Source organism: Pocillopora verrucosa, chromosome 7, assembly GCF_036669915.1.
Source record: "Pocillopora verrucosa isolate sample1 chromosome 7, ASM3666991v2, whole genome shotgun sequence".
Lineage (NCBI taxonomy): Eukaryota > Metazoa > Cnidaria > Anthozoa > Scleractinia > Pocilloporidae > Pocillopora > Pocillopora verrucosa.
In genome coordinates this window covers 23,597,856-23,620,083 of record NC_089318.1, presented here as the reverse complement: position 1 = coordinate 23,620,083, position 22,228 = coordinate 23,597,856, and the positions used below count along the sequence as shown (strand labels likewise).

General features: G+C 37.8%; 2 protein-coding genes across 5 annotated transcripts in view; both read left to right on the top strand.

Annotated features, from left to right (window-relative positions):
- Positions 1-1,233: 1,233 nt before the first annotated feature.
- On the top strand, positions 1,234-13,239 carry LOC131792105 (cytosolic phospholipase A2). Of its 2 annotated transcripts, XM_059109476.2 has the most exons (16): positions 1,234-1,542; positions 3,692-3,789; positions 4,239-4,320; positions 4,972-5,118; positions 5,616-5,731; positions 6,370-6,407; positions 6,751-6,886; positions 7,016-7,152; positions 7,665-7,890; positions 8,275-8,392; positions 8,989-9,126; positions 9,873-9,986; positions 10,134-10,409; positions 10,948-11,144; positions 12,041-12,230; positions 12,493-13,239. In XM_059109476.2, the coding sequence occupies exons 1-16, from the start codon at positions 1,332-1,334 to the stop codon at positions 12,714-12,716; spliced, it is 2,448 nt and encodes an 815-aa protein (XP_058965459.2). In that variant the 5' UTR covers positions 1,234-1,331; the 3' UTR covers positions 12,717-13,239. The 2 variants fall into 2 exon arrangements, with proteins under 2 accessions (XP_058965459.2, XP_058965460.2); XM_059109477.2 differs by lacking the exon at positions 4,972-5,118.
- A 1,034-nt stretch (positions 13,240-14,273) lies between these two features.
- Positions 14,274-22,228, top strand: part of LOC131792009 (uncharacterized) — a 32,513-nt gene continuing 24,558 nt past the window's right edge. The window contains exons 1-7 of one of the 3 annotated variants that reach the window (XM_059109370.2): positions 14,274-14,469; positions 15,782-15,880; positions 16,546-16,675; positions 20,451-20,531; positions 21,302-21,420; positions 21,746-21,806; positions 22,077-22,130. In XM_059109370.2, coding sequence (XP_058965353.2) covers positions 16,574-16,675; positions 20,451-20,531; positions 21,302-21,420; positions 21,746-21,806; positions 22,077-22,130 — 417 coding nt within the window. In that variant the 5' untranslated portion in view covers positions 14,274-14,469; positions 15,782-15,880; positions 16,546-16,573. Of the gene's footprint in view, positions 14,470-15,781; positions 15,881-16,545; positions 16,676-17,937; positions 18,291-19,476; positions 19,882-20,450; positions 20,532-21,301; positions 21,421-21,745; positions 21,807-22,076; positions 22,131-22,228 lie in introns of those variants that run through there. The other 2 variants (XM_066169583.1, XM_066169584.1) reach the window with 2 other exon arrangements.

Here is a 22,228-nt window from a genome sequence, read left to right as displayed (position 1 = left end):
TAGGTTTTTAACGTATATTTAACAGGATTGTTCCTACTTCCCTCCGTTTATCAAAAGGGGCTTCTTTTCCCACTTTACCCATGCGCAAGTGTTCTCTCTCATAGTCATTTCTCATTTCTTCATCTTTTCTTTTTATTCTTACGGTCATCTACATCCAGTATTTAGAAGCAGACATGAAATTACGCCATGGCAGTTTTACGCGATGGCGAAGCGAATCATTTCGAATTTCAAATTTACCGCCACAAATGAAGAAGGTTTCGTTCGGAGGAAGGTGATACAAACCTCAACAAATTCTTCCATTGTGATGAAAACGTAGAAATTTACCGAGAAATACGCCTCTGGTCAGTTCCTTGCATTGGCTGCAGCTCAAGCTGTTTTGGAGTTCTTTATGCCATTACGGTTGAGTGACAAATGATCCAGAGGTACCTAAGGCACCTCTCCCTATATAGCGCGCCTTCGTGTTTAAGAGTGACCAGCAACAAATTTCTCCTCAGAGTATCCCCCCTAAATCAAACATTAAGGATATGAGAATGTAGGAAATCATCGCCCATTAAAGAAGCTCGTGGTTTTCAAACAGTGGTAACATAGGAAATGTTTACAGAACAGTTCTGATGTTATGGTGTAAAGAGTTTTAACCTTTTAAAAAGGCTCAAAACTTCGACTTGCGCCTCTGGTCTTCTTCGGGGCTGATGCTTTAAATGAAGGATATCATTGCACTAACCTAGAAGACGCCTTGTAGCCTTGTAGACAAAACTTAAGCCCCTTGTCGTAATTCCAGCCCAGCAGTTCCGTAGGTTTCCTTAAGATTACAGTGACGCCAACAACGAGTGTATTTCACAAAAAGAGATGCTTCAACAAGTATTAAAATGAGTTCTGCCCTGTCATTTTGTCGATGATTACCATTAAACTTTCTCAATACTCAATCAATAGACCTGATGCAAATGCCAAAAGGGGAAGGGGGGGAGGGGAGGGAAGAGTTGAGGAGGGAGTAGATTTTCAAGGGTTTAAAGCGACGAACTTTAAAAGTAAAGGGCGCCGAGAGACGAACGAAAAAGGTTCTGGAACAAGAAAAATATTTAAATTTTTGCTTTGATTACGTCATCTTAAACGCTGCCGGCAGCTATAGTAAACAAGCATTGACAAAGATGAAATGTTAATGACGTCATTAAAATCTAGAAGCTGCGAATTGTAAGCATACTTTGTTTCTTTTATTTATGATAAAAAAAAAACTTTGTGACATGTGTCACAAGTTTTCCGCAATCCTGCACCTTGCTCTTTTTAAGTCTAAAAAACTTAGAGAGGAGAAACGTAGCACGTAGCTGTTCTTAAGTATGGGTTCTAGGCCATCAAAGGTGCGTAAATCTTCGATCAAAAGCGTAAATCCTTCATCGCGCTCAGACAAGGAACAATGTGGAGAAGTAAACCGCAATGGAACCGTTAATCATCAAAATCACGACAGACACCTGACTAGCCAAGAGTCCACGACTCCAGAAAGACAAACTGCTCATCCTAAGACCCAACTCAATCAACTGGCTTGTCGAGGTAAGAAGCAATGCAGTATACCTTTTCTTCATCCATTCGAAATCCTTACAGATGACAGTTTAAATTATGCCGTTTTTGCGCTTCTTACTTATCGACCTTATCTTCAATAATTTAATATGGTGATGGACTGATCCCCTGTTCATGCACTACCCGTAAAGACTGCCAATATTAACCAACGTTACAAAATCTTGTTTCGAATGAGTTCTATTGAGAGCACTGCTATCTATATTCCTACATTGCTCGTGCCTTCGTTATTTACTGACACGCAGTAGTTTTTAGTCGAAAGCCAAAATTAACTTCGACTCAGCGCGGGGAATGGCAATAAATCGTTTCAGCAGTCTAATTCAGAGTTTCAGTTCCACCGGCATTGCACTTAATACTTGTGTCCACTTCAATGCTATACCGTAGAGCTTCTACTTAGAGCTTCAACTCGTCACGCTTGTAAACACGTCGACTCATAATTAAACACGTTTTCTCTTATTTAGAGCAATAGCAACGTGACGGTTTAAACAATATGTCGTGTTGTTGTGCTTTGCTTCACCTTGGCATCACATTGCTGCTGTAAACTACATTTATCACTGAATCTAGACGGATGGCTGACTGTGAAGAATCTCTAATGTGCATGACAAACATCTGCGTCAATCGTTATACTGAAGCACAAAACAGTGAATATTATTATCTAATTACCGCCTTAATTCATGACCAATACGAAGGGAAGTAACATATGACTTCGAGCAATTTTTTGTTGGAAGGACTTTAAATGTTTAAAACAATCGCCCCACTCTCGTTGTATTTGTTAGTCCATTTGCGTAATCCAACGGGGTAACCTATGGACTGGGGTCAGTGTTTAGTCCATCACTTTTAAATACGCATCATACTAATTCAATCTGGGTGTACATGTAAGTCTCTAGTATATTTTCTCCAGTATATCCTTTGTAAGTGTTAGTCTCCCTAACCAGGTTTTGATTCAGTAGCTTAATTTTCGCCCATGTCTTCGACGTTAATTCTGCTCTTCGTTCTTTGACAAACGTGAGCGTTACAATGTTTTGAAATGTCAATAAAAACGCTATGGAAACAAAATTTTGCCATCGTTGTTAAGTATTTTGAAGAAGCTCTAAGAACGGATGTGTTGGCGGTAAGTTGTGAAATAGATTGAAGTGAAAATTGCGTAGCGTTTGCTTAAAACATAACGAAGCCAACTAATTGTTTCGTAAATTTCAGTCTTCGAGTCTCACTGACTCTCCTTTGAAACAAGGTTTTCTGGTGACGCTCAGTTGAGCTCATTAACGCTGGTTGAAATAATTTAATGACTTCGTCACAATTAGGTTTTTGTGTCAGTTTTAGCTATCGTTTACTAGACAAAGGCCTGACATGTATGTCTCATGGTTTTACAAACTGTGTTTGTTAATGCGACTCAAGGTTAATTACTGTGGGTGGACGATTCATTTTTCGTGGTTCAATTAAACTAGGAAAACTTATCATCAGTCACGAAAACCTCATCGAGTTGTTGCAAATGTGTTCCATTCAACATATTACTATTTCTCAACGAACGACTCACGGTAAAATTTCCGCGCAGCCACATACTACATTATGCATTCAGTTCCTGGATAGAGAAAACAATGACAAAAACAATACATTGCCATTGGGAAAACAGATTTGTTTAGCAATAGTATGGCGCTGTGCGTAAATTTTACCCGACTCACTAACACGTTAGTCCGCGACGCGTACATACATGTGCGGAAAACTAATTACGAACTTGTTGGGGTGAGGACAATAAATCCACGCTCTACTGGTGATGTCTGAGGCATTTCTGTAGGGTAATCCATGAGAACAAAACACGTTCTAAAATTTAATTGTAGCTTGTATGTCTGTCTTTTCTTATACCGTTTCCTTCTTTGAAGCCATTTCGAAACCCTTATGGCGAATTTTACTTTCAAGAAGCATGCAAGATTTTTTCGAAACAGGACAGACTAGTACTTTAAGTTTGAAGTGTTCTTTATCAATATCTATAAGTTTCACAAACCATCAGCTTTCATGTACGGACGATAAAACATGGTATGCGTTTCTATAGGTAATTGATGGATACGAGCGTGCGAGGAGAACTGTAACACATGACTAAGTTTTGACAGTTGCTTGGATTTTTTGTTAGGTGAGAGAAAACCGCATTCTCTCGATGCAAACAACACCCAGACAAATGTTGGATCGCAGAGAGATTTCGGAAAACGGCCCAAGCGAAGATTCGTGCAGGTAAGGCATTTGCAAGCTTAGTTCTTTATCGTTTTCTTAAACCATCTGCAGACGTAGTACTGTGGTAGAAGAAGTAAAACGTTTAATTTAAAATTCTGTTTGTTTGTTTTTTTAATTCGACATGGTGTTTTAATAAGGGACAATGTACAACTACTCTACATCTTCCTTAAATGTTCATTAAGACTGAAAATCACTTTCCTATTTTAAGACGGTATTTCTTTTCAATAGAAAAGAAAAAGGAAATTTAAAATATTATAAACGATGATGTTCTTTTCAATTTTTTTCTATTTGTTCATTTCCTTTCGCCGTTAATTCTTTATCAGAAAGAAAACATATTGTGTATCAAGGTTGAGAACAGATTAACAATCGATTTTAAGGACCACTCGAGAAAGAAAGGTATAATTTCAGTTATCTGCTTCACCAGTGATGTTTCTCTATTTGACTTACAGGCGACGTATCGTTCATGTCTCAGACTTACAATCAGAGTACTTCGTGGACGTAATATAACTGTAGGCGACTTGGAAGGCATGAGTAAGTATTTAATAAACATTTGTGCATGTTCAAAGTAGTCACCTTTATCAGACGTTTTCTTGGCTCAGTCCCTTGCATTAAAAAGCCTCGGTTGTTTCTGAAATTTTTTCAAGATTCAAGTGGACTTTAAGCAGACAAATTGTGATTAAAAAGGTTAAAAGCGAGGGAAACGATGACAGAAAAGCAGACATTGAAAAGGATAAGTGAAGACGTATTTTTAAACCCTTTAGAGGGTTGGATATGGTAATTAAATGATAAACAGAGACGAACGACGCAATTTTTGCGCAGACTACTGACATTATTAGACGAGAAACCGTTAGGGATCCAGAACTGTGTGTTGTAGGAAAGCAGTACGGTTCCTTAATAATATCTGCCAAAGGCTGCATAATGCATTAAAATAAAACGTTTTCAAATACTTTTCAGTATTTAAATCAACTGTAGTAACTGTAAAAATAAAATTAGTCTGGAAGCAGGCGCATACTGGTATCGCGGCACGAGAGCAACGCCCATAGCTTTCGGGCCGGCGAGGGGTCTGGCATTTTTGTTTCCAGACCTCGTAAAACACTCACGCCGCATTTACGTTAACCTCGAGAAAGCAGCCAATCGTGTACACCTATTAATGAGTACATTCAACCGTATAATTCTCTTCAGTTGATACTCCTGATCCTTATGTCAAGTTATTTATACCAACTTCACCAAACGGGAAACGAAGAACCAAGGCTCAGAGAAATACCTCTAATCCGGAATGGGATGAAATGTTCCAGTTTTTTCTTGACCCGGATAAGATGAATTTGTTACGTAAGTAGGCATTGCACGTATAAAGGGGTACGTCACAATAACAGTCCAAACATTACTAGAAGCAAGGTCAGCTGAAATATGTGCGTGACTAGCGCGTGATTCGCGCTCACCAAGGGCTTACCTCAATCTGCCAAAAAATGACACACGTACACGCACACAGAATAATACCTGTTTGGTAGGTCAAATGATGCAAATGATTGTTCAACTTAGTGGAGATTGCTAGTCATAAGCTCTGCGCTCAAGAGAACATCCTAGTTGTTTGTCTTTTGTTGTCATGTTTGGTAAGCTGGTGAGAATTTGGCTCAGGGATGGTTGGGAAATGGTTACAAAGGTGATATAATTGCACGTTTTGTTTTGTTGGGTTCTTTTTTGAAAAAAAAAAAAAGATCCAAAAGTGTTAAGTCTAAAGCAGTTTAAAAAACTGTAAAACGCAGGAAATCTTATCAGCCTTTTCTCCAAAAATCTAGAATTTTCCAATACAACTGTTCTTTTTTCAGAAATAACACTGATGGACTGTGACTTGTTTCATGACGATTTGGTCGAGAAAGAAATCTTCGATCTCGCAACCTTGAAGGTCGACGAGACTTATGAGAAGACGTTCACGTTTCGGAAGGTAAAACAACTGATTATGAGCCATGGAAACTGGGTTGAGAAACTGGTTAAAGTTTATCGATGAACAAAGGGAGTAAGTTTCTAAAGAAAATGTGGTGCTGCGTCGGTGGGAGAGCATAACAGGGTAATTTAGTGTTATCAACAGAGTTTAAAAGGTAAATTGGCCACCGTAAAGAGTTTAAAGGCTGACGTTTCGAGCGTTAGCCCTTCGTCAGCCTTTAAACTCTTTACGATGGCCAATTTACATTATAAACTCAGTTGATATCACTAAATCACCCTGTTAAGGTTTATCGAGTCCTGCTAACGTCACGCAACACTTGTCCCAATTAAGATTTTGTGTTTTTCAGGGCCGTAGCCAGACTTCAGAACAAGACGAGGCAAGTTTGGGGGGGGGGGGGTTTGGGGGCATGCCCCCCCGGAAAATGTTGAAATCTAGAGGCTCAGAAATGCTCAATTTTTTTCTAGGGATTATTTTCTTAATTAGACGTTTCTTCAAAATGAAAAAAAGGCCAAAATCAAGATGAGACAATTGCCTCGTCTTGCCTCATGCTAGCTACGGCCCTGTTTTTAATCGATTTTCAAACCATTTTGCTAAATTAGTCTTAGACTTTGTTTTTCTTTGAAATTTTACTTTATCAGGTGTCTGAAGTTGACGTGGAAATGAGAGTGGAAAATTGGTATGCACTGTTTTTGATTTTGAGTCTCTGTATTAGAACTTTAGTGCGACTGAAAGTGTGTGAAAATTTGAAAACAAACCATTATGTTTCACTCGTGACTTGGGATTTTCTTTTGCTCGAATTTTATCAAACAAGAATTATTTTTCATCTTGTTCCGTATGTTTGTCGTCTTGGGAGCTGATTTTTTTAGTGCAGCTAAGTTTTCCCTTTATTACCAACCGTTCATCCCCACCCCCCTCCCTCCCCATCCTGATATATAATCCTCTCAGGGGAAATGTTCCCAATTTAGAGGTGAGTCCCGGTAACACGCCTGACGACTGATTGTAAGTCCATTACTTTACAGCACCGCAAGCGAAGATATGCGATACAGCATGGAACTTTGCGAGGAGGAAGAGGAATTTCTTTCGAAAAGAAAACGGTTTGTTTTTGACTCGATGAAAACATTTCTTGGTGAACGTGGACCCAAAACAATCGACGAAGTAAGTAAATTGTAAATCCTTGCAACGTCTTTCGTTTCTTGTATTTTTAGAGAGATGGTTGTTATGTGACAGTTTTAACTTTAGTTTTGGCTCAAAATTTTGTTGACGTGACTTGCATTTTTGAATCAGGTTCCCACGGTCGCTGTTCTGGGGTCTGGGGGCGGGTTTCGTGCCATGGTGTCTCTGAGTGGTGTGTTCTGTGCTTTGAAGGACATGGGTGTGTTGGACTGTGCCATGTATGCAGCAGGACTATCAGGTTCAGCTTGGTTAGTACTTCAACGTGTTTTGTTTGTACATGCTCTTGTCAGATGTCGCTGGATGCACGAATAGGCGAACTAAAGGGTGAATTTCGCGCAGAATAAAGGCGCTTGCTAATAAGAAAACATGTGGTTGTGGAAGTGTTGCAAGTGGATATCTTGGCCTAGTTGTTACTTCATTGTTGGAAAATTGATGATATTAAATTTTTATTAAAAATTTAAAATATATAAAAACATATTTTTTAGTCAAATGGAGGCAATTGTTTATTATCTTCAAATATTTTTTGCTGTGTGCGAGGCAAAATGGAATGGGTAGAAATAGACTTATGTCAAAACATTTATTGCCCGCGATGTTGACTCTTTGGTTTCCTTTCTTAGGATCATTTAAACAGGCAGTGCGTCAGGTGATGCGTTTAGGCAAGAAATTATGGTTTAGGCCATTCTCAAGCGAGCCAAAGAATGAATGGATCTTAGCATTTGATTTTGGTAGTATTCTTAACGCGAATGTTTTGATTTCCAAGGTATCTGTCTACTTTGTACTCTCACCCTGAGTGGCCGTACGTTCATCCAAGAGTGATCCGGAAGACACTGCAAGAAAACGTTAATGATAACTGGATGTGGCTGTTGATAACGCCATCTTGGATGTACAGACATCTAAAGATTATCATAAAGAAGAAAAGGCAAGGACAGCCAGTCAGCTTTACTGACTTCTTTGGTTATTTGGTCGGCGAAACAATCCTAAAGGATGTAAGTTAGTGAAGCCTTTTCTTTTCTAGCCGGCAGTCTACATAGTTAGTGGTGAAATAAAGCTATTCAGTGGAAATAGTACAGTAGTGGAGAAACTCTCGTTGAAAATTTTCTTTCCAAAAATCCGTTCTATAACAGTTGTTAAGACAACCTCATCGCCAGGAGGCTTTTTTCTTCAAACGACGTAGTAAAGGGAGAAGGGGGTTGGTTCTCCTTACGTTCTAAAGACGAGGTCGCTCTTTGATGTGACGATTAACAAAAGACAAAAACAAAAACTCGAAAATAAACGAAAGTTCAAACAAAATAAAACAAAGCGAATTCGAACATAGCCTTAATTCACATAACTTTAATACCCTTTTTATTTATTCATTTTTTTTCTAACAGAGAGACGACATTCCGAAACTAAGTCAACAACGCAAGAAAATCAAAGATGCCACAGTACCATTTCCACTGTACACCTGTGTGCATGTGAAAAAAGACGTATCTGCCAAAGAATATTGTGGTAGGTTCAACTAGTAGGCATAGTAACCTGAAGGCCTATATTGCTTCTCACCACGTTTTTTGGGAAGCTTGAGTATGACAACCAGCCGTCTGAAACGGCTGGAGATCGGCGTAGATCGATTGTAGCTGAACGTGGTTTTACGAAGCTCATTCAGTGGCGGTGATGGCCACAAACTGAATGAACGGCGAATTTTCTTTTGCCTACTATGCTTAGGTGGAAAAAGCGACTTAAAAACCGCCTGTCATGATCTGTGATGCCAATAAATCAGTTCGAAAGTCCCTTGATTAGCACCTACGGCTGGATACAACGAAAGTTGTATGCAAAATAACTTATGGATAAAAACCATGTACTATCAGTAGGTGGAGCATGCTGTTTTTCGCATCCGAAAAAAATCGCACTGTACAATTAAAAAACAGAGCTAAACAGCGAACGCCAACAGGTATTTGTTAGTGTAAAGTCACGGCTGAGTCCTTTCCAACTCTTCTGGAACATTCCATGTGCAGGGTTAGATCTCTTTCCCGTGGTTCAGGTGATAAAGTGAAGCCTAATTATGTGCTTAAGATTTGCAAATGACTGAATTGTTTCACTATTGACAGAATGGCTGGAGTTTTCTCCGTTCGAAATAGGCATAGCAAGGTATGGGACTTATATGAGGACGGAACGCTTTGGTAGCAAGTTTTTTTGTGGTAAACTTGTTACTCCGTACCCTGAGCCTCCACTTCACTATTTACAAGGTAAGTAAGTGATCTCTTGATTGTCAACCAACGCATGAGGAGGGGGAGGTTGTGGGTGGGTGGGGCTTAGCGTGCTGCGTGGGCCACGACCTTATTAGAGACAAATATTTTCAAAGGTTTTGGTACGTTGACCTCGTCCAGTTACATCTAGTAAATTCGGACAGAAAATTTAAAATTTGGTGCAAAGAAAATTTTCAATATTTCACTTGTGGACCTTGCTTCGCTGAGGCTCACATCCTACTCAAGACTTTGGATAAAGAGAGACAATTTGCTCAGGAGGCTAAAAAGTGAAGTTTTATATACCCTATTTAAGACTCGAGAACCCGAAAACCACATCCAGTTTAGTGGCTCATGACCCTTTATACCAAACAAGGAGGGAGAAGGGGGAGGTGGGGGGGGGGGGTGTTGATGTAAGTTCAAGCTGGTTGAACAAACACCTCAACCTGGCCTTCTCATATGATCCCTTTCTGTAAGGCCGGATTATTTTCGAAGATCTCACCTTGACACTCCGTCCTTAGTGAAAACTTTGATGTGTCCTCCGAGAATATTTCGTCATGTCTGTGCGCCATTTGTCTCAATTCGCTTTGAGCTTCCCAACGAGTTCGTTTTAATTATCGCATTAAAAATTTTGCTTTGAGTGAACTTTAAAGACTTAACTGCTAAAATAATCAACCATTTACAGTTGTTCCAGTTTTATCATCATTGAAGTCGTCAGTGATTAATATGAATTTTTAATGTGATTGTAGGTTTATGGGGAAGCGCGTTCACCATACTCCTGCAGCGTGTTCTCACTGAAGGAAGAATCCCAGATGACACAATTGCTGATATGAGTAATCGTGGAGATCTCAGAGAGGAATTGAGTATGTGGTTCTAAATGGTCTTTTTTCACGTAAAAACCAGTAGAAGTTACCATACTCCTAGCCACTTCATGACATGGAAACTGGGTCAAGCTTTGACAGTTATATACCATTTTTGCAAATACTTAAGGTTTCAATTTTATATTTTAGGGGAAATGATTGACTGCCAAGATGGACGTGATGACGTAGATAGTGACAGCGATAATGAAGAAGATGATGACGATGATGATGTGGATGGTGTCATGCTCGAAAACAATAATAGTGATGAAATTAAGGAAAAGGATAAAGAGGGAAAAGGTTTCTTTGGTCGATTCTTTGAAGTCCTTGTAGATAAACTTGCCGTATTTAGAACGCGCACTGGCCGAGCGGGACTGGTACATAACTTTCTTCGCGGTCTTCAAATTTTAGCGGCACCAATTCTTTCAGGTTTGTGCCTCTGTTAATCAGAATTATTGTAATTTCTTCCATCGGCTTCTTTAGTTTTGTTGAATTGAATGAACAACAGGCCATGAGCAACTCAGGAGCGAGACTGGCGAGTAATGATTACATTGACTGAAATAACATCGCATAAATCATCCACTTGCACTTGAAAACCAAATGATTATTTGGTTGGTTTATCAAACTTCCAAACAGGAAAGCGGTAGGGTGCGCAGTTAATCTGATTCTCACATGTATCCGCAAACTTATACGGAATCCTAATTAGCCACAAACGAAAGAGAAACAACTGCAAACTAATGAGGTCGTACGAAAACTGAGGCATGCATGAAGCAATAGGGAAATAGAGCCGGGCTGTAGTTTACAATTTACTTGTAACAAATTGGGAAATCCTTAGTCACCGCCTTTTAACTAATTCTGAGAATTTACGTGTATTCCAGTGGATAGCTTTCTTTTACCTTCTTACTTCAATTTGATTTCCTTAACAGTCTTGTGAATATAGATTTCATACTGTTATCATGTTTTACAGAAGGGGATGATGATGAAGATGTTACGGCGGATGCCGCTGACGAGTTAGCTCTCAATTCTCGTCATATTTACTTGGTTGACAGCGGGCTCGTGTTCAACTCCCCATTCCCTCCCCTACTGAGACCACAACGCAAAGTGGATGTTTTCATATCTTTTGACTTCAGTATACGAAAGAGAGATGTTGAATTTCCTTTTGAGGTACTGTAAAAAGATTGCATCTGAAGATTCGACTACTTAAGATAAACCCAGTTGTAGGCTTTTACCGACTTAGCACAAGCCTGAGCAGAATTTTTGTCATTAACATATTGTTAGACAGTTGGGGTAAGCCAGCTCGAAAACCACGCGCATAAGGAAGGCAGCAGAAGTCTGTTCAGAAACGTCATTTCACTCCCTGAGGCTCTGTCTCTTTTCTAACTATTTCAGTTCTAAGTACTCACTCTTAAATACCCTATCGGTTGGCATTTTTGGGCATTCGAAATGAACAACAAAGTACTTGAAAAAAATCCGACATTATAGAACTAAAACCTAATTAAAACTCCCTGTTGAGGACTCTGAGCAAGGTCAAGGACAAATGCAAACACGACTAGCGATAACAATTATCGTACGAGAACTAAGCCCTACTACAATGGCCAAGGACACATCACTAAAAGGGTAAAAATAAATGCGTGGTCTTGCACCAAATAGCAAACCCAGGCTCACAAGACTCGCACCCTTGTCTGAGTCCAAGATAATCTAACAAACCCCAAAAGCTTACCCAGAACATTCCTAATTTTAGTAGTTCCCAAATACTTCAAATTCTTAATAGTTCATAGCAATATGATAAAATAATCTTGGCTTGAGGTCAAAAACTCTCCGGTAAAGTTATTCTTCCCGTGTGTCACAGGAGAAGGGTTTCGTCCTAAAACTTTTGCTAAGAGCTCATATCTTTGGCGAGTTGCAATTGCGCGGTCAAATGCCTTATCTGTATGTTACTGAAAGTCTATGCGGTCGAAAGCTATGGTTTTAGATATACTTCAGCCCAGATATAGCTCACCAATACGAATTCCTTATTTGATCTTCATATACCTCAATCTGTTTTATCTGTGTCTCCTTAGGAACTGTTATTGGCGGAAAAATGGGCCAGAGAACACAACATGAAATTTCCTCCCATTACAGCTGAATCGCAGTACAGAAAACACGGCATAAAAGAGTTCTATATATTTCGTGATCCAAGCGATCCAACTTGCCCAATTTTAATCCATTTTTTGCTGGCGAATAAAACGTTCAAGGAAGAATCTAGACCAGGTATTACTTATTTCCTATTATTTTATATCACGAGAGTCAGTTGTTAGATTGTACGTAGATCAAACGATTGTGATGAGTTATGGTATCCAAGTTTTACCAAGTAATGATTTAAAGTATCGGAAAATGATAACGATAACTTCGCATGGTTTACTACCCCTAAGACGCTAACCCCGAGTCTTGCATGCCCATACCATACCTAAAGGCTGAACTTTATTCAACAAAAGAAAAATCTTAGTACCATTTTGCTCTTTTATTTTTCTAGGGATATTTCGCTGTACAGAAGAAGAAATAGATTACGCTAATTTTTCACTTTTCGAAGGTCGCCATAACCCTTATAGCACGTTCAACTTCCACTATCGGGAAAAAGAGTTTAGCCGCCTGGCTGATCTCAATGAATTTAACACATTACTCGGTGAACAAACCATTAAAGACGTTCTGGCAGATTGTGTAAAGAGACGGCGTCAACAAACTGTGGAATCATCGTGATTGATAGAACTTTAGACTAATTTTTTTTTGCGATACTGACGCGAGTTTTGCCAAGAATAAAAATGTTGTTACCTCAACAAAGAGGTCTCTCCATCGGGGAGCATAACAGAGGTTCTGTAGCAACCATGGTGTGAGTTTCCTCCAATGGCTAGCAATAAAGAGATTATAAGGCAACACTTTATCAGTACGTAGTGCGTAAGCGTTAGCCACAATTTTTCAAAGGGTTATAGGCAATTCTTATGATTCATGGTTGAGGCTTAGGCTGTCTTTGCACGAGAAAGGACTGGAATCATGAATACGAGACTGTGCTCTCGTCGCATCTCATTCGATCCTGTTAAGCAACAAATATTATGGGTAACTTTGTAAAAAATATTATGGTTTTCCTCTGTTAGACACACTGCTTTCCTGATGGCTTTATATGATAAATCATATATGTATTATTTATCCAGATATGGTAATAAATTTTATTTAATAGACATTTAATGTACATCAGATAAATAAAATACTATTTTTTTTTCAAATGTCAATGTTTTAAATTTCTTTCTTGAACGACTGTTGACGAACAATTTTCACCCATAGAATCTGTGATAGTCTTAGAAATTCAGGTTTAAATCTGGTATTGTAACTTTAAAACATTGCTGCGCCTGAATAGTAACAAACTCTTCAATAACGGCCTAATGAACAGTTTGTTGGGATTCAGGTATCATGTCAATCCAACATTGTCCCATATATGAGATTGAGGGAATGGAAGTTTTTATAAGTTTCGTCATAGGAATGAACTCCCCAAGAGGAATCGAGGAATAAAATCCCGGACTGCAAGATCCGGAGGTCCAAGTTTGATTCTATAATTTTTTCTTTTATCCACATTCATGTGAGAATGAATAACAACTTTCGTTATTTGACGGCCGAGTTCAAAATGTACTTTATTTCTTATCCTTTTACATGTTCACGATATATCACACATGTTTAGCGGTTTGCGTTAGGGAAATGCCGAGAATTGAATGCACATGGTAATTTTCAATTATTGCTAAAACTGAAAACAATAATTTCGCACGGAAACTGATGAAAGCATCCTTTTGTTCTGCTCATTTACATTTGAAAAAATATATTTTAAACTAATTGAACCAAGAGGTCAAACACAGGCTATGTTACTGCGCGTCTAATCACGAATGCGTCGGCAGTGTAAGCAGATTATCGCCCCGAAGACGGCTCTACCAATCAACAAGGATTATCAATTATTTAGTGGCGCGCAGGTGAATGCAGCGATCAGTTCTCGTTCTGTTTTGTTTCATTCATCAGTCAAATAATTCAAAGGAAGAAAACTTTTACGCTGATTTTAAATCAATGAAATCTCGTGACGATAAAATCATTAAACTGGTCAGGAGCGGGAAGACTGAATTTTAATTATTATCTTAAACAGACCCAAACAATGCATCTTCTGTATGTTATTAAATTTTGTTTACTTAGTTTTATATACGTCAAGTTAATAAAGATGTGTTAGAATAATCAGCGCTATTTCCATGGCAATACATCTTAAGTTGAACTACATGTTAAGCGCATTTGAGCGGGCTGTGACCCGAAATTCACGAAAATTTTCCTCACATTGTGCAAAATTTTTGGATTGAATCAATTTTTTCGTATGGCATGCGAAGAAAATGGTCTTCCTTCAAGAGTTTGGTTCGAAATGATCTCTCGCTTCAAGGGTTAAGAAGTTTCCATGGAAGACGTTTATTCTGATGCAGTTTATTTCAAGGTACTGCTCAATTTCCTTGAGTCTGTAAACATAAACTAGATTGTATGGATATTCGTATACTATAAGACGCATTCCTGAAAATTTTCAGCTGGTTTCTTTGTCAAAAGAATTCAGTCCACGTTCAATTGCGAATCGAACCTAGTCAAAGCTTAACTTTGGCTGCCAAGGAAAAATAAAAGTTTGTGCACATATTAAGACGCTGGCTGTCAAACGATCGTTGAAAACTACTGCTTTTGTTTTACTTGCCTCGTATGGACTCTAAAGATCTCTCCACCCACCATCAAACAATGATAATATTGAAGGATTTTTTAAGTTACAACACGCATTTTATTTAAAAGCATGATAAGAAAGTTAGTGGTTTTTAATATTCAGGAACATTTCATGTTTAAAATTTGTTTACTAATTCAAAACTTGAAACTGTAAACAATTAATTTTATCGCGGTCCTTCGTACATTTTAATAGTGCGTTTTCCTCTGATAAGTCCTGTGGTTTGAAAGCAACATCTGCCTGTGCAGAAAAGCAAATTTTAACACGTAGATTGTTACCTGGTTTTGATCGACATTACATCGCGCCTTCATAATTTTCTTTCACTGACTCAAACATTCAACAAGGCCATAGAAAATTATTTAAATTTTCATCAAGATAAAAAATAAATGATTGAAAGAAAATATATTTATTCTACCTCATTTTAGGGCACTGTAGGGCGCGCACAAGCTATACATATCTGATTGACTTGTTAAGTTACATCCCACTGAGGCTAAACTTTTATCGTTGCAGGCATCACCGCGAGTCCTAAGATCCATTGTAGTGGTTCAAAATGCATCCTCCTTCAGAGAGGTTCAATCTTAATAAATTCGCTCCAAGTGTCCGCTCGCGCTTTTGCATAAAAAAGAACTTGCTGCGATCTGTGGTTGTATAGCTATTGATAAATTCCCTTATCTCACTTTGGGACAAATTGCTCATTCTAGATAAAAAGATTAATTTTACCATTTTATTTCTGCGTTGTCCTTAAAACTCCTTGATGATCAGTGTTCCAGCATATTTATATCTTGGTCTTTCATTTTGCCAGGTAACATTGACGAAAGTAAATGACGACTCATTGACTTTCATTAGCTTTCACATGTCAGCAAATTTGGAAATCTTTCAAACTGTCATACACGTCTCCTGATTTAACGAAAGTGCCAAAAATGTACAAAAATTATATTTATCTAAAAAATGCGAAATTACGTACGTCTGTTACTGTTACTTTAGCTTGTGCTTCATTTCCTTAATTTTTCCGATTCATTCATTTTAACACTCATCCATATTACAGATTGTGAGGCGCCATGCGGAATTATTAAGAAGCACTATAAGAGGTAAATGCACAGGAGACAGCGAGTGAATAACCTGAACCAACTGCATACTACGAAAGGTAAGTTTTATGTTCTTCATATGCTCTTCAACGCACTCTATATCCTTTATAGGCTTAAGATCGATGACAACCGTATTGCGATCGATCGATATATAGCTGTAATTTAACAATTGGAAACCTCATTGCATATCTTTCTGGAAGGAATCATTTTCAGTGCCTTTTCTGATCTATATCCTCCTTACTGAGTATACAGGAACAGCAGAGCCCGGGGCCTGCTTTCCCACAAAATAGAATAAATTATGTGGAATCCCCAAAGATACTGCAGCTTCTTCCCAGTTCCCTTCCCTCTCCTCCCGTTTGAACACGAGAGCATTTTCCTTCCTCCCTCCCTCCCTCCCCACACCCCCCCTGTGGAATACTTATCGAATACTTATCTTAAACTAGAGGGATGATCCAGCTTTTCATGAAATCCACTATGATGGTTTGGTGTGACAGAAGTTTCGACATTCTGAGCGGATGTCGTCCGAATACGTTATAAGAATAATCGTTGCAAGGATACGTAACATGAATAATCGTTATTCTTGGGTTTAGAGATTTTGCAATCTCTTTTTATTGCTACTTTGTTCTCTTAGGAGTGGATGAGATCTGATCCCTTTTTTCCTTCGACTCAACATGTGAAGAATGTAGAATTTTTTTTACTTTAGTGTTGATCGATTCTTTTTCAGATAAATTCTCTTCAACCAAACACAAGCAATGACGTCACTACATTCATACAAAAATGGCGGATTTCCCCCGTCCAGTAAGTTATTGACTAAGATGTGGAATTATGAGAACTACAAGAAACACAGGAAAAAGGTAACTATCATCTTTTTCTCACAACTAGCAGTTTTCACTGCACAATACTATAATATGTAAAGAGTCAACATTTTCGTCGACTTTTTTTTTCGATTGCATTAAAATGACTGAGCTGCATAAGTAAGCATGGTAATGCCTTTCGTTGCTAAATGCGCAGTTGATTTAAGTTTTCGTTGATAAATCTTCTGTGTCATCGGTTTCTTCTAGTTCCAGTTCTTCATTTCCCTTGAGCTACTCTGTGGAACACACTCCATGCATTTGATATTTAGCCACTTCTGTGAGAGCATAACCGAAACTCGCTTGGCTGGCCTTTTAAAGGCGCTATATACCGACGAGTATATCAATTTAGATATTCAAATCTTTGAAAGTTACAATTTCAAGCGATTAGATAAACTTAGTTTAAACTTTTGTTATTTGAACGAAAGATATTGATTTTTTGATTTGTCTCGAGCGTGGGACGAAAAGAAAATCGTAAATCATCGTGAGAATTCGAACTTCGCTCGGTGCTTCCGAATTTTCGTTCGGATGCTTTACGGACACTCACCGAAACCTCGTTTTTGAGTTAGACCATAAACTAGGTTTGTATGAGACAAATTTCCTACGCACTGCTTAAATCAGCAATGAACAAAGCTTCGTATGTGAAATTTAATCTTGAAAAACTGTAAAAAATCTTTGGCTTCTATAATCTTTCTTGGTCTCATATTTTTATATGGTGACAGGTATTTAAGGGTTTGTATTTATTTGTTGCGAGAAATAGTGAGCTGTCAAGTTGACTGGAGCGTGAATGGCGATTGTGTTTGGTTGGGAATTTCGCCGCTAGCGTAAAAAATTCCTATTTTGTCAATAAGAAACATCACAATATGAAAATGGTCTTAGCTAAAAATTACTGTCCTCCAGCTGCTTAACACAGGAAAAAGAAAGGATTTGAATTTGTTTGTTAATGGTCTTTTTTTTTTCTTGTTTGGGTGACTTTTTGCTCAATTATCGATGGTAGTCCTGTGCTCACCAATCAAGCAAAATCTAAAGTTGTTTATTATCAGGTTAGTTTTGTAGACGTACTACGCTGACTGATGAGTAAAATCGGCTTAACCAATGATCGCAGTCTGAAGAGGAAAGTATTCTTTAAATGGCAGACTTTGGCGCTGTATTATTTTCATTCCTAATTTTGTTCCACATGAATACTCTGAAAGAAAAATACTTCCTGCTGTCGCTTCTTAACATGCAAATTGAAACTGCAACACTTAGCTACTCTTGCGTTGTCATAGCAAAGCAGCATCTATAAGGTGTAGCGTTCACGCGATAACCCAATTGACAAAGGGAGATAAACAGATTAATCTGTACACGATTTAACATCAAATACAAGTCAGTTGATCATTTTCGTCTGGGAAAATTTAGGGGAGGAAGTTTCTCAGATCTGCGCGCATAACAGCGCCTGATTAGTTTCTGAAGTTGCACAACTCTTTCTGGAGGCCATTTTAAATTTAAGGACAAGTGATCAGGTGTGCTTCTCAGCAAAGCCATGCATAGTTGTTTACCTGTGAAGAAGCTGCCCGCTTGCAATAAAACAGTGGAGAGGAGACTTAATGACGAAAGGAAAGAGGAGTATTTCTCAAAGGTATGAGCCAAATGTTGTCAAAAATCCTTATCAAGGTGTTAAACGTTCATTCAGGGCCGGAATCGCTAGAGTTCGCGTGATTTCACGTTCAGTTGGTTCTTTGTATCAATCTGGCTTTATTATATATTAAGATGAAATTTTCTAGAAGTTGGCGATAGTTTCTCTTAGTTTTCCTTCGATTGTTCAGAATGCATGTGGAAGACTAGGCCAGCTTCTTCCACGTGCTTCGAGAAAACTCGACCAGGAAGGAAGGCAGAGGCTCAAGGGATTTATTTGTTTATGCTCTTAGCTTTTAAGTAACGGCAAATAAAACATCAATTATTTACTGATGTTACGATGATGTAGATTACATATTAGTGTTTATCTATCATCAATGTGAATGTTTCCAATTGTCAATAATCATTTGGTAATTCTGATGTCTGATGCGTAAAACGATATTTTTTCACTTTCGTTTTGATAAAGATCCACCCTTAAAAATTGAAGACGTCAAATCAGTCTCGAATCTTTGTGTATCATTTATGTGTTAAATGCTTAAAAAACTCCAATGGACTTTTGATAGATTCATTTACGGTAGCTGCCATAAAATGTACCTTTTATAGAATTTAAGGACAGGACAATTTAACGAAATTATTTTCGATAAAAGAATGATTTTGTCATGAAACAAATTTTAAATAACTCTCTGAGTACATCAAAATATTTGTACAGAGTTAGCCTAAAAATCGCACACTATAGCTGACAGTACATTTATTTAAACCAACATAAGATCATATTTACCTACGCCGCCGTATAATTCTAATGAACGAACCAAATATACCACTCCAAAAGTTCAAAATCAGCTGCTATTTGAATAAAAAAATGGTCAAGTATGATTTGTTTCTGGAAGCAAAATATAACTTCGATACAAATTGCGTGGCTCTCAGTGTTCAAAAAGTCCTATATTGGTCGGTTTTACTTGATCTGATGTTGACTTTGTTTGCAAGGTCACGCTATTTAAATTAAGACACTAACAAGGGCTGGATGAAAGCTTGAAATGATTCTTCAGAGCAGACATACATCTTAAGGCGTTCGCTTCAAAGTCCTAATGTAACTCGAAATTCAGGAAGTAAATGAGGAAATGTGAGCTGAATGAGATATTTTTAGAGTTTGCGTGACTTATGGGCAGCTCTAGGGTGGTTCCCAGTGTTAACCGAGTTGCTAGGAACGAAGGGCTCTGTTTGTTCGCTACAGGCAAATCGAACTTCATTTGAATAACACAGGCAATTCTCACACCGTCACTAAAACAACAATAAGGGCTGACAAAAAGATTATGTGCCTATATAATTTTCTTCTCTTTTCGTGTGAAAACGTCGCTGTCGAACGAAAAAGGCTCATGTACGCTCCGAAGGTAGCGAAGTAAGATTTCCCAACAGCTCAGGCGGGTTACAAAACCCAAAGATTCTGTCAACATTCGCACTTAAATTTACGGAGAGTATTTGATTAACGGCGAAGTATAAACATCGATTGGACAAACAGAGCAATGAGTACAGGATTTCGCAGCAATCCTGTCGATCGACGCTTCCGAAGGCGACAGACTGAAGATTATTATCAGCGGGTAAGGTCTGAAAATTTGATATCGACAGAAAACAACCACAATTTTCTCATGTGACTACTGTAATTCTTATTCATAGTCTGTCTCTATGCCGGCGATTGTAATTGCACTCCATATGTTTGTCATCCGCTTTCACCTGTTTCATTGAAGCGATCGTTTAATCTTCTCAAATATAATTTGCCCGCTTAGTATGTTAGTTTGCGGTGTTGTGAGTTTAAATGTTTTGCGGGACAAACATGTTCTAGAATAATCGGTATTTCCTAATTTTGATCGTTCTGTCATTTACATAGTAATTGCACATTACCGGTGTTACTTTCGATTGACATTTTATAAGTTTACTGCAGTTTGAACAATAGCCATTTTCTTTAATTAACCGTTAAGTCTTTCATTTAAATTGGTTTCTAAATGTTTCAAGTCTCAAAAGATCCAAAATTAACTCAGAAACAAACTTTCTCGATGAGAAGATTGCTTAACTTAATCGTGTTGATTCTCTTAGCTATCATGCTGTCAGTAATTACATGTAAATCCAATTATTTAGTGATTAAAACTAAATTTAAATTTTCTTTTTTTAGTTGCAAAACGTGAAGCCGTATCTTGAAATTTCGCCACCAAAAGAGTATCAACATCTTCAGCTGTCTGTTAAAAAACTTCAGGTATGTGACATGATGAAACAGCGAAATGAGAAAAAAAAAAGCGTGCTGTGCGTGAGGGCAAAGTTTATGATTTGGCTTTGTTTAAGAAGAAATACATAAATTTTTTATTTTGAATATTCCAAATTCCACTTTCTGTGAAGCTCTTGACCTCTTAGTAAATCAGCTAGGTACCTCGCAGATGTTCGGAGAAGGGTTGTAGCATTACAGCCTCCAAACTGTGACCACATCTGAAGAGGGGTTGACCTTCCAGTCCATTTCCTGCTGTACTGGCAACCTTGGACTTCTAGACATTGAATGAGATATTTTGAAATTTTGCAACCTTACTTGTTTTGTTTGTTTGTTTGTTTGTTTTTGGACGAGTACTGGAGGGAGGGGGATATAAGTGGTGAAATGAGATCTCCTCTCTTTTTTCTTTCCACCCTGCTTCATTATTCATGGTGATACTTGGAAAGAATTGAAAAGTCTCTGCTGAGATTCATATCTAAGGATGGAGAAAAACTCCGCAGAACCAAAATTTGGGAAGTTTGCTGCTTAGAGATTTAACGCAACTTCTTTTCAGCACTTGTTTAATGAATTATGATGAAAACCAGGTTTCCAAGTCTATTAACTCATGCTGATATTGAAAGAATTTAGTTATAATTGCTATTTATGGCAAATCTCTTAAAATCAATACCTCATTGATGGAAACTTATGCCAGACAAGGGCAGTCCACCTTTGAAAATGGCAGTAAGATGACATCAAAGTTTCCTTTTCCATTGAATTGCTTTCAGATGCAACAGGAGAGGCAAGCTGCTATAGATCGGCAAAATGAAGTGATTCTCAATCAGCTGATGAAAATCAAGCAATCCCCAGCAAGGGTTGATAACTGGAACAAGGACTGGAGACCTACGTAAGGAAATTTTTTAAATAGTTTATTTCACTTTCATAACCTTTAATGACACTTCATATAACATACTGATGAGTGCATTTCAGTAAATTTTTGATATTGATTGAAAATTAGTCATCTGTATGCATGAAATGTGAGACAAAAAATACAGCTTCATAACCATAAGTTCTTAACAATTGTTTTGAACTGGAATCATCACCCTTAAACATTTACAGAATATTTAATGTTTAAAGACCCAAAGTGATTATTGAGGAATTATTATAATAGATGATCAGCAATTATTATATTTGAGCAGTGCCAAAAATGTCTTTTTGTTGCCATTAATCAGCCATGACAGGTTGAGAAGCTTTAGGGAACGAAGGCAGAGAAGAATAAAACTGGAAAATGAGGTGTGTTGTTTTGGATATTTGTGGTTTTAACATTTTTATTGTAAAAAGAAGAATTTTTATAATATGTCCAACTTACTAAGGTAGGCTAATTGACTTATAACTGCAGTGAGCACACTGACAACTTTGCACACTTTATTGGCCTATGATAGTAGTAAAACCCCTCAACTGAGGTGGCAAATATATGATGTAGGATAATGTTGTATCACACTAAGAATAGGAGAATTTGATGAGTTCTCAGTATGGTTCTGGTGTTTTTCTTTGAATTTTCAGAAACAACAAGAGAGATTGAAGAATATTCAGCCATATTATGACATAGAAAAATGGGTAAGACTGTCTTATATGAAACGTGTGGGAAAATCTGTTTTAGTGACTGTAACTGTCAAATTTTCTTTCCTAGTTCCTCAAAAATTTGTTTGCATATT